The sequence below is a fragment of the Anomaloglossus baeobatrachus genome, chromosome 11, assembly GCF_048569485.1.
Source record: "Anomaloglossus baeobatrachus isolate aAnoBae1 chromosome 11, aAnoBae1.hap1, whole genome shotgun sequence".
Taxonomy (NCBI): Eukaryota; Metazoa; Chordata; class Amphibia; order Anura; family Aromobatidae; genus Anomaloglossus; species Anomaloglossus baeobatrachus.
In genome coordinates this window covers 170563467-170575333 of record NC_134363.1, presented here as the reverse complement: position 1 = coordinate 170575333, position 11867 = coordinate 170563467, and the positions used below count along the sequence as shown (strand labels likewise).

The following is an 11867-nucleotide window of genomic DNA, read 5'->3' as shown; positions in this document are numbered from 1 at the left end:
AGAGGATGCATTGTAGCCACCAAGCATGGAGCGCAGGCAGCAGAGGATGCATTGTAGCCACCATGGATGGAGCACAGGCAGAAGAGGATTCATTGTAGCCACCATGGATGGAGCGCAGGCAGAAGAGGATGCATTGTAGCCACCATGGATGGAGCGCAGGTAGCAAAGGATGCATTGTAGCCCCCATGGATGGAGCGCAGGCAGCAGAGGATGCATTGTAGCCCCCATGGATGGAGCGCAGGCAGCAGAGGATGCATTGTAGCCCCCATGGATGGAGCGCAGGCAGCAGAGGATGCATTGTAGCCCCCATGGATGGAGTACAGGCAGAGGAGGATTCATTGTAGCCACCATGGATGGAGCGCAGGCAGCAGAGGATGCATTGTAGCCCCCATGGATGGAGCACAGGCAGCGGACAATCCATTGTAGCCCCCATGGATGGAGCGCAGGCAGCAGAGGATGCATTGTAGCCCCCATGGATGGAGTGTGAGCAGTGGAGGATCCATTGAGTCTTTATATACAAGCAGATATGGCTATCCTGACAATTTATTCTACTTTAATAATACAGTAAATACACAAAGATTTCAGATAATTCTGCGCAGAGTTGGATCCATCCAAAGAAATGAGAGGAATGAGGGCTGTATTGTGTACACGGACATACATAGTGTATAAATTTACTTTCCGAGGACGACCATGCAAATAGAGGGGAGGTGCCACGTGCAGAGATAAAAGGATGAAATACTATAAAAGGTGATGATAGAGTAATACTGCAGGGGTTAAACTAATTTCCTCCAAAAATGCAAAAATTACCCGTAAATAAGGGTCTTATCCATAAAATTTATTGTCACCGGTCATTTCATATTTACGTCTGTTTTTAAGGATAAGATGCCACTGAGACCCCTCACCTAGTTAAAAATGGCGGCACGGGGCATTAGGCAGGGAGCCTTCCTACAGCTCTGCAGGTTTATTCAATTGCCTCCAGGTTCTTAAAATTCGGACACAATTGACTAAAGCAGCGGTGAAGCCGGAATCCATGAGCGGCCCCCTGCATCGCACCTGTTAGGCAGCACAATGATGTCATTGCATCAAAAAAGAGCAGATCACAGGGTTGTCAGAGGTGCATTCGATAAGCATGCAGCAGATATTATACCCATCATCCAGGGTGGGCATATACTGCTCTCCTGATCCTCCTTAAAGGGATTGTATGAAATGTGAAAAACATGGCGGCTTCCAGTCCAAATACAATACTAGATTTATCTACACAGTATTTCAGTTAACTTTGGCTGCAGTACCCGACATTGCCACTGACGAGAGAGGCGCTGTTTCCAGAAGAAAGCAGTCACGTTTTTCTAATGTCACTGAACCCCTTTAAATCTGCTCATTATCAAGCTTAATACAGAAATATTTTACACATTTGTTCAGCAGTGGAGTGGGATGAGTCTTCTTATATCTGAGCACATTTTAAATATGTATCGTAGGATATCACCAAAGTGGATGGGGGCAGTACAATTCAGAAGACGTCGGTACAGTTAGGTGGTGTCCATTGGTCCAGATCTGGCTCCCTATGAGAGATAATCCATAGATGAGTTAATATGGAATCCATTTTGTATAACAACCACTCTCCAGCTTTTAATTCGACTTACAGAGGACGTGTCACTTTCCCTAAATATATATATTTTATGTACCTAGTATAAACGCCGCTGTTCTCCTGAATCCGGCGCTGTTTTTCTATTGTTCCTGCGCCTCTCCGTTCCTGAGATATCACACTTTCTTCCCTGGGTATAAACCATGTGCTTTCAGCCAAGTGGGGGTGGTCTTCAAGAGAAGAGTTGAGTACCACGCCCACTTGTCTAACAAGCCAAGTTTTATGTCAAGGGATAAAAGGGGCCATATCTCAGGAACGGAGAGTCGCAGGAAGAAAAGAAAAACAGCGCCGGATTCAGGAGAACTGCGGCATTTACACCGGACAAAAATAAATTATTTCTGGCAAGTAACAGATCTTCTTTAAAGGGGTTGTGCAGAGTCTCTCATTGCGGCAACTGATTATAACATTGTAAAATTTTGATGAATATTCTTTAAAAAATGGCCACAAGTGTGGTTTTCTCATATATTTACATTTCCAGTATTGTAAAGTGTGTAATTACCTTCTATAGAGAATGGATGTGATATCCTGTCCTTATGATCACAAATCATCAGTCATGGCTCTTTTGGGCGCAAAAGGAAAAATGATGTGAAAAGACTGCCACCTGCTGGTCATGTTTGTGCACTGCAATATGCCAAATAATAGAGCCGAGATTTAAAAACCTACCCGAGCTGCTTTTTCCTTCCACATCGGAATCTGCCACCTACAAGAGACAATATGTTGGAATTGGAAGGACGTAGATGTGTGTATACGTCCATATATACAACAGATCTTCATCCAGGTAACCTGTGTCATGCTCCACATTCTGCCAATCAGTGTAAAGCCCAGAGGTGGACCGCTCTAATATATAAATTAACATCTATCCTATGGATAAGTGATAATAACTTGTTTTCATCGGACAAGCCCTTTAATATGACTCAGCCAGCCCCCATCACACACAGCTCCCGTCACACACAGTCACAGGAAAGTCAAAAAGCAGCTGACCACAGCTCATAACCAGTGATGAGCGGACACTACCATGCTCGGGTGCTCAGTACTGGTAACTAGTGATGAGCGGACACTACCATGCTCGGGTGCTCAGTACTGGTAACTAGTGATGAGCGGGCACTACCATGCTCGGGTGCTCAGTACTGGTAACTAGTGATGAGTGGGCAATACCATGCTCGGGTGCTCAGTACTGGTAACTAGTGATGAGCGGGCACTACCATGCTCGGGTGCTCAGTACTTGTAACTAGTGATGAGTGAGCACTACCATGCTCGGGTGCTCAGTACTGGTAACTAGTGATGAGTGGGCACTACCATGCTCGGGTGCTCAGTACTGGTAACTAGTGATGAGCGGGCACTACCATGCTCGGGTGCTCAGTACTCGTAACTAGTGATGAGCGGGCACTACCATGCTCAGGTGCTCAGTACTGGTAACTAGTGATGAGCGGGCACTACCATGCTCGGGTGCTCAGTACTGGTAACTAGTGATGAGCGGGCACTACCATGCTCGGGTGCTCAGTACTGGTAACTAGTGATGAGCGGGCACTACCATGCTCGGGTGCTCAGTACTGGTAACTAGTGATGAGCGGGCACTACCATGCTCGGGTGCTCAGTACTGGTAACTAGTGATGAGCGGGCACTACCATGCTCGGGTGCTCAGTACTCGTAACTAGTGATGAGCGGGCACTACCATGCTCAGGTGCTCAGTACTGGTAACTAGTGATGAGCGGGCACTACCATGCTCGGGTGCTCAGTACTGGTAACTAGTGATGAGCGGGCACTACCATGCTCGGGTGCTCAGTACTCGTAACTAGTGATGAGCGGGCACTACCATGCTCGGGTGCTCAGTACTGGTAACTAGTGATGAGCGAGCACTACCATGGTCGGGTGCTCAGTACTGGTAACTAGTGATGAGCGGGCACTACCATGCTCGGGTGCTCAGTACTGGTAACTAGTGATGAGCGGTCACTACCATGCTCGGGTGCTCAGTACTGGTAACTAGTGATGAGCGGGCACTACCATGCTCGGGTGCTCAGTACTGGTTGTGAAGATGTAATTTACCCTCTCACTGTATATGCTGTGATACTATGTCATGATATGTATGTTTCCCTGGTTGTATTAGTTGTAATTCATGTATTTTCTTGGGGGAGCTGCTGGTCTCAATGTGTCTCTCTCATACAATTGTAGTCTTGGCATCTAATGTGATTATGTAAATAGCCTGTCCTCTTCTTTCCAGAGTTGTGTATCTAATCTGTAATTGCATTGGCCAGTGAAGGAATAGTCATTGTTCTTTACAGCAGTGGGATCAGAGCAGAAGAAATGGAGGACAACAGCCAATCGACGTCTGAAACCAGAACCTCAGGATACAGGAACTGGACTGTGGCGAGTCTACAAACAAAGGCCCGTGAATTAGGTGTCGGCCTGTTGTCTCTCTTTGCTCTGATGTACACCCCGTCACACTGGTAACTAGTGATGAGCGGGCACTACCATTCTCGGGTGCTCAGTACTCGTAACTAGTGATGAGCGGGCACTACCATGGTCGGGTGCTCAGTACTGGTAACTAGTGATGAGCGGGCACTACCATGCTCGGGTGCTCAGTCCTTGTAGCTAGTGATGAGCGGGCACTACCATGCTCAGGTGCTCAGTACTCGTAACTAGTGATGAGTGGGCACTACCATGCTCGGGTGCTCAGTACTGGTAACTAGTGATGAGCGGGCACTACCATGCTCGGGTGCTCTGTACTGGTAACTAGTGATGAGCGGGCACTACCATGCTCGGGTGCTCAGTACTGGTAACTAGTGATGAGCGGGCACTACCATGCTCGGGTGCTCAGTACTCGTAACTAGAGATGAGCGGGCACTACCATGCTCGGGTGCTCAGTACTCGTAACTAGTGATGAGCGGGCACTACCATGCTCGGGTGCTCAGTACTGGTAACTAGTGATGAGCGGACACTACCATGCTCGGGTGCTCTGTACTCGTAACTAGTGATGAGCGGGCACTACCATGCTCAGGTGCTCAGTACTTGTAACTAGTGATGAGTGGACACTACCATGCTCAGGTGCTCAGTACTTGTAACTAGTGATGAGCGGGCACTACCATGCTCGGGTGCTCAGTACTAGTAACTAGAGATGAGCGGGCACTACCATGCTCAGGTGCTCAGTACTTGTAACTAGTGATGAGTGGACACTACCATGCTCAGGTGCTCAGTACTTGTAACTAGTGATGAGCGGGCACTACCATGCTCGGGTGCTCAGTACTAGTAACTAGGGATGAGCGGGCACTTCCATGCTCGGGTGCTCAGTACTGGTAACTAGTGATGAGCGGGCACTACCATGCTCAGGTGCTCAGTACTGGTAACTAGTGATGAGCGGGCACTACCATGCTCGGGTGCTCAGTACTGGTAACTAGTGATGAGCGGGCACTACCATGCTCAGGTGCTCAGTACTCGTAACTAGTGATGAGCGAGCACTACCATGCTCGGGTGCTCAGTACTGGTAACTAGTGATGAGCGGGCACTACCATGCTCAGGTGCTCAGTACTGGTAACTAGTGATGAGCGGGCACTACCATGCTCAGGTGCTCAGTACTCGTAACTAGTGATGAGCGGGCACTACCATGCTCAGGTGTCCAGTACTCGTAACTAGTGATGAGCGGGCACTACCATGCTTGGGTGCTCAGTACTGGTAACTAGTGATGAGCGGGCACTACCATGCTCAGGTGCTCAGTACTCGTAACTAGTGATGAGCGGGCACTACCATGCTCGGGTGCTCAGTACTGGTAACTAGTGATGAGCGGGCACTACCATGCTCGGGTGCTCAGTACTGGTAACTAGTGATGAGCGGGCACTACCATGCTCAGGTGCTCAGTACTCGTAACTAGTGATGAGCGGGCACTACCATGCTCGGGTGCTCAGTACTGGTAACTAGTGATGAGCGGGCACTACCATGCTCAGGTGCTCAGTACTCGTAACTAGTGATGAGCGGGCACTACCATGCTCGGGTGCTCAGTACTGGTAACTAGTGATGAGCGGGCACTACCATGCTCGGGTGCTCAGTACTGGTAACTAGTGATGAGCGGGCACTACCATGCTCAGGTGCTCAGTACTCGTAACTAGTGATGAGCGGGCACTACCATGCTCAGGTGCTCAGTACTCGTAACTAGTGATGAGCGGGCACTACCATGCTCGGGTGCTCAGTACTGGTAACTAGTGATGAGCGGGCACTACCATGCTCGGGTGCTCAGTACTGGTAACTAGTGATGAGCGGGCACTACCATGCTCAGGTGCTCAGTACTCGTAACTAGTGATGAGCGGGCACTACCATGCTCAGGTGCTCAGTACTCGTAACTAGTGATGAGCGGGCACTACCATGCTCGGGTGCTCAGTACTGGTAACTAGTGATGAGCGGGCACTACCATGCTCGGGTGCTCAGTACTGGTAACTAGTGATGAGCGGGCACTACCATGCTCGGGTGCTCAGTACTGGTAACTAGTGATGAGTGGGCACTACCATGCTCGGGTGCTCAGTACTGGTAACTAGTGATGAGTGGGCACTACCATGCTCGGGTGCTCAGTACTGGTAACTAGTGATGAGCGGGCACTACCATGCTCGGGTGCTCAGTACTGGTAACTAGTGATGAGCGGGCACTACCATGCTCGGGTGCTCAGTACTGGTATCTAGTGATGAGCGGGCACTACCATGCTCGGGTGCTCAGTACTGGTAACTAGTGATGAGTGAGCACTACCATGCTCGGGTGCTCAGTACTGGTAACTAGTGATGAGCGGGCACTACCATGCTCAGGTGCTCAGTACTGGTAACTAGTGATGAGTGAGCACTACCATGCTCAGGTGCTCAGTACTGGTAACTAGTGATGAGTGAGCACTACCATGCTCGGGTGCTCAGTACTGGTATCTAGTGACGAGCGGGCACTACCATGCTCGGGTGCTCAGTACTGGTAACTAGTGATGAGTGAGTACTACCATGCTCAGGTGCTCAGTACTGGTAACTAGTGATGAGTGGGCACTACCATGCTCTGGTGCTCAGTACTGGTAACTAGTGATGAGCGGGCACTACCATGCTCGGGTGCTCTGTACTGGTAACTAGTGATGAGCGGGCACTACCATGCTCGGGTGCTCAGTACTGGTAACTAGTGATAAGTGGGCACTACCATGCTCGGGTGCTCAGTACTCGTAACTAGTGATGAGTGGGCACTACCATGCTCTGGTGCTCAGTACTGGTAACTAGTGATGAGCGGGCACTACCATGCTCGGGTGCTCTGTACTGGTAACTAGTGATGAGTGGGCACTACCATGCTCGGGTGCTCTGTACTCGTAACTAGTAATGAGTGGGCACTACCATGCTCGGGTGCTCTGTACTCATAACTAGTGATGAGCGGGCACTACCATGCTCGGGTGCTCAATACTCGTAACTAGTGATGAGCGGGCACTACCATGCTTGGGTGCTCTGTACTCGTAACTAGTGATGAGCGGGCACTACCATGCTCAGGTGCTCAGTACTGGTAACTAGTGATGAGCGGGCACTACCATGCTCGGGTTCTCAATACTCGTAACTAGTGATGAGCGGGCACTACCATGCTCTGGTGCTCAGTACTCGTAACTAGTGATGAGCGGGCACTACCATGCTCGGGTGCTCAGTCCTTGTAACTAGTGATGAGCGGGCACTACCATGCTCGGGTGCTCAGTACTGGTAACTAGTGATGAGCGGGCACTACCATGCTCAGGTGCTCAGTACTGGTAACTAGTGATGAGCGGGCACTACCATGCTCGGGTGCTCAGTCCTTGTAACTAGTGATGAGCGGGCACTACCATGCTCGGGTGCTCAGTCCTTTTAACTAGTGATGAGCGGGCACTACCATGCTCAGGTGCTCAGTACTGGTAACTAGTGATGAGCGGGCACTACCATGCTCGGGTGCTCAGTCCTTGTAACTAGTGATGAGCGGGCACTACCATGCTCGGGTGCTCAGTACTGGTAACTAGTGATGAGCGGGCACTACCATGCTCGGGTGCTCAGTACTGGTAACTAGTGATGAGCGGGCACTACCATGCTCGGGTGCTCAGTACTGGTAACTAGTGATGAGCGGGCACTACCATGCTCAGGTGCTCAGTACTGGTAACTAGTGATGAGCGGGCACTACCATGCTCAGGTGCTCAGTACTCGTAACTAGTGATGAGCGGGCACTACCATGCTCGGGTGTCCAGTACTCGTAACTAGTGATGAGCGGGCACTACCATGCTTGGGTGCTCAGTACTGGTAACTAGTGATGAGCGGGCACTACCATGCTCAGGTGCTCAGTACTCGTAACTAGTGATGAGCGGGCACTACCATGCTCGGGTGCTCAGTACTGGTAACTAGTGATGAGCGGGCACTACCATGCTCGGGTGCTCAGTACTGGTAACTAGTGATGAGCGGGCACTACCATGCTCAGGTGCTCAGTACTCGTAACTAGTGATGAGCGGGCACTACCATGCTCGGGTGCTCAGTACTGGTAACTAGTGATGAGCGGGCACTACCATGCTCGGGTGCTCAGTACTGGTAACTAGTGATGGGCGGGCACTACCATGCTCAGGTGCTCAGTACTCGTAACTAGTGATGAGCGGGCACTACCATGCTCGGGTGCTCAGTACTGGTAACTAGTGATGAGCGGGCACTACCATGCTCGGGTGCTCAGTACTGGTAACTAGTGATGAGCGGGCACTACCATGCTCAGGTGCTCAGTACTCGTAACTAGTGATGAGCGGGCACTACCATGCTCGGGTGCTCAGTACTGGTAACTAGTGATGAGCGGGCACTACCATGCTCGGGTGCTCAGTACTGGTAACTAGTGATGAGCGGGCACTACCATGCTCAGGTGCTCAGTACTCGTAACTAGTGATGAGCGGGCACTACCATGCTCAGGTGCTCAGTACTCGTAACTAGTGATGAGCGGGCACTACCATGCTCGGGTGCTCAGTACTGGTAACTAGTGATGAGCGGGCACTACCATGCTCGGGTGCTCAGTACTGGTAACTAGTGATGAGCGGGCACTACCATGCTCAGGTGCTCAGTACTCGTAACTAGTGATGAGCGGGCACTACCATGCTCAGGTGCTCAGTACTCGTAACTAGTGATGAGCGGGCACTACCATGCTCGGGTGCTCAGTACTGGTAACTAGTGATGAGCGGGCACTACCATGCTCGGGTGCTCAGTACTGGTAACTAGTGATGAGCGGGCACTACCATGCTCGGGTGCTCAGTACTGGTAACTAGTGATGAGCGGGCACTACCATGCTCAGGTGCTCAGTACTCGTAACTAGTGATGAGCGGGCACTACCATGCTCAGGTGCTCAGTACTCGTAACTAGTGATGAGCGGGCACTACCATGCTCGGGTGCTCAGTACTGGTAACTAGTGATGAGCGGGCACTACCATGCTCGGGTGCTCAGTACTGGTAACTAGTGATGAGCGGGCACTACCATGCTCAGGTGCTCAGTACTGGTAACTAGTGATGAGCGAGCACTACCATGCTCGGGTGCTCAGTACTCGTAACTAGTGATGAGCGGGCACTACCATGCTCAGGTGCTCAGTACTGGTAACTAGTGATGAGCGGGCACTACCATGCTCGGGTGCTCAGTACTGGTAACTAGTGATGAGCGGGCACTACCATGCTCGGGTGCTCAGTACTGGTAACTAGTGATGAGCGGGCACTATCATGCTCGGGTGCTCAGTACTGGTAACTAGTGATGAGCGGGCACTACCATGCTCAGGTACTCAGTACTCGTAACTAGTGATGAGCGGGCACTACCATGCTCAGGTGCTCAGTACTCGTAACTAGTGATGAGCGGGCACTACCATGCTCGGGTGCTCAGTACTGGTAACTAGTGATGAGCGGGCACTACCATGCTCGGGTGCTCAGTACTGGTAACTAGTGATGAGCGGGCACTACCATGCTCGGGTGCTCAGTACTGGTAACTAGTGATGAGCGGGCACTACCATGCTCGGGTGCTCAGTACTGGTAACTAGTGATGAGCGGGCACTACCATGCTCGGGTGCTCAGTACGAGATTAACTTCAACCATGAACTAATAATGAAGATGAGATGCGTTATATCATCAGTGTGATGTGGATACAATTGTATACAACTAGCTGTAGTACCCGGCGTTGTCCGGGATAGTAACTGTCTCTCACTTTCCCTCTCTGTCTGCTTGTCTCACTCTCTGTATCTGTCTGCCTCTATTTCTCTCTCTTTATTTGTGTCTGTCTCTGTGTGTCTGTCTCTCTGTGTGTCTGTCTCTCTGTGTGTCTGTCTCTGTGCATCTTTGTCTGTCTCTGTGTGTCTCTGTCTTTCTCTATATGTCTCTGTGTGTCTGTCTCTCTGTGTGTCTGTCTCTGTGTGTCTGTCTCTGTGTGTCTGTCTCTCTGTGTGTCTGTCTCTCTGTGTGTCTGTCTCTCTGTGTGTCTGTCTCTGTGCGTCTTTGTCTGTCTCTGTGTGTCTCTGTCTTTCTCTATATGTCTCTGTGTGTCTGTCTCTCTGTGTGTCTGTCTCTGTGCGTCTTTGTCTGTCTCTGTGTGTCTCTGTCTTTCTCTATATGTCTCTGTGTGTCTGTCTCTTTGTGTGCTTGTCTCTGTGTGTGCCTGTCTCTGTGTGTGCCTGTCTCTGTGTGTGCCTGTCTCTGTGTGTGTCTGTCTCTGTGTGTGTCTGTCTCTTTGTGTGCTTGTCTCTGTGTGTGCCTGTCTCTGTGTGTCTGTCTCTGTGTGTGTCTGTCTCTGTGTGTGTCTGTCTCTGTGTGTCTTTGTCTGTCTCTGTGTGTCTCTGTCTATCTCTATATGTCTCTGTGTGTCTGTCTCCGTGCCTCATTATGTCTGTCTGTGTGTGACTGTCTGTGTTTCTGTGTGTGTCTTTGTGTGTTTGTCTCTGTGTCTCTGCATCTGTGTGTCTCACTGTGTGTGTCTCTGTTTCTGTCTCTGTGTATGTTGGTGTGTGTTGCTGTCTGTGTCTTGTGTGTGTGTTTCTGTCTTTCTCTGTATGTTTCTGTCTCTGTCTCACTGTGTGTGTCTCTGTGTGTCTGTCTCTTTCTGTTTTTGTCTTTGTGCATCTGTGTCTCTCTATCCATCTCTCCACCGACATCTTATTACCTCACACATAAGGTTCTTATACTAAGAATGTCTTTTGTTCCTATAGCAACCAATCACAGCTCCTATTAATGACCTGTAGCTCCCAGCTCCATTCACTTTAATGGAGACAGGTTTTTTGTTGAATAGCTGTAAAGTGCAGGGTTAAATTTTCCCCTCAAAACATAGTCTATGACGTTCCCTGAGTCACATGGGGGGTCTGTGCAAAATTTTGTGATTGTAAATGCAACTGTGCAGATTCCTTTGGCGGACACACACACACACACACACACACACACACACACACACACTGTACATACATACACTCAGCTTTATATATTAGATTATTCTTCTGAGCCGTACATCAGATTCCTGGGGATTATTCTCTGATTATGGAGATTATGTGTCCATAGGCAGATACTCACTGAAGATCACCAGCAACCCCACTACAAACGCTACGGCTGCAAAGATGAGGCCTCCGCGCCGGACAGTCTCATAATCTGCGGATATAATAAAAATCACAAAAAGTTTGCATGTTGCATCGATAACAGTGATACGACAGTTGTGTATATGGTCACTATCTGGTCTCATGTATACTGTCACTATCTGGTCTCCTGTTTAAGGTCACTATCTGGTCTCCTGTTTACGGTCACTATCTGGTCTCCTGTTTACGGTCACTATCTGGTCTCCTGTTTACGGTCACTATCTGGTCTCCTGTTTACGGTCACTATCTGGTCTCCTGTTTACGGTCACTATCTGGTCTCCTGTTTACGGTCACTATCTGGTCTCCTGTATACGGTCACTATCTGGTCTCCTGTATACGGTCACTATTTGGTCTCCTGTATACGGTCACTATTGGGTCTCCTGTTTACGGTCACTATCTGGTCTCCTGAATATGGTCACTATCTGGTCTCCTGTATACGGTCACTATCTGGTCTCCTGTATACGGTCACTGTCTGGTCTCCTGTATACGGTCACTATCTGGTCTCCTGTATACGGTCACTATCTGGTCTCCTGTTTACGGTCACTATCTGGTCTCCTGTATACGGTCACTATCTGGTCTCCTGTATACGGTCACTATCTGGTCTTCTGTATACTGTCACTATCTGGTCTTCTGTATACGGTCACTATCTGGTCTC

General features: G+C 49.8%; 1 protein-coding gene across 1 annotated transcript in view; it reads right to left on the bottom strand.

Annotated features, from left to right (window-relative positions):
• Positions 1–527: 527 nt before the first annotated feature.
• FXYD6 (FXYD domain containing ion transport regulator 6) overlaps positions 528–11867 on the bottom strand; it is a 98025-nt gene continuing 86685 nt past the window's right edge. Inside the window, exons 10-13 of the mRNA XM_075327343.1 lie at positions 11154–11228; positions 2306–2342; positions 2142–2201; positions 528–1559 (exon numbers count right to left, since the gene is read on the bottom strand). Coding sequence (XP_075183458.1) covers positions 2180–2201; positions 2306–2342; positions 11154–11228 — 134 coding nt within the window. The 3' untranslated portion in view covers positions 528–1559; positions 2142–2179. The remainder of the gene's footprint in view (positions 1560–2141; positions 2202–2305; positions 2343–11153; positions 11229–11867) is intronic.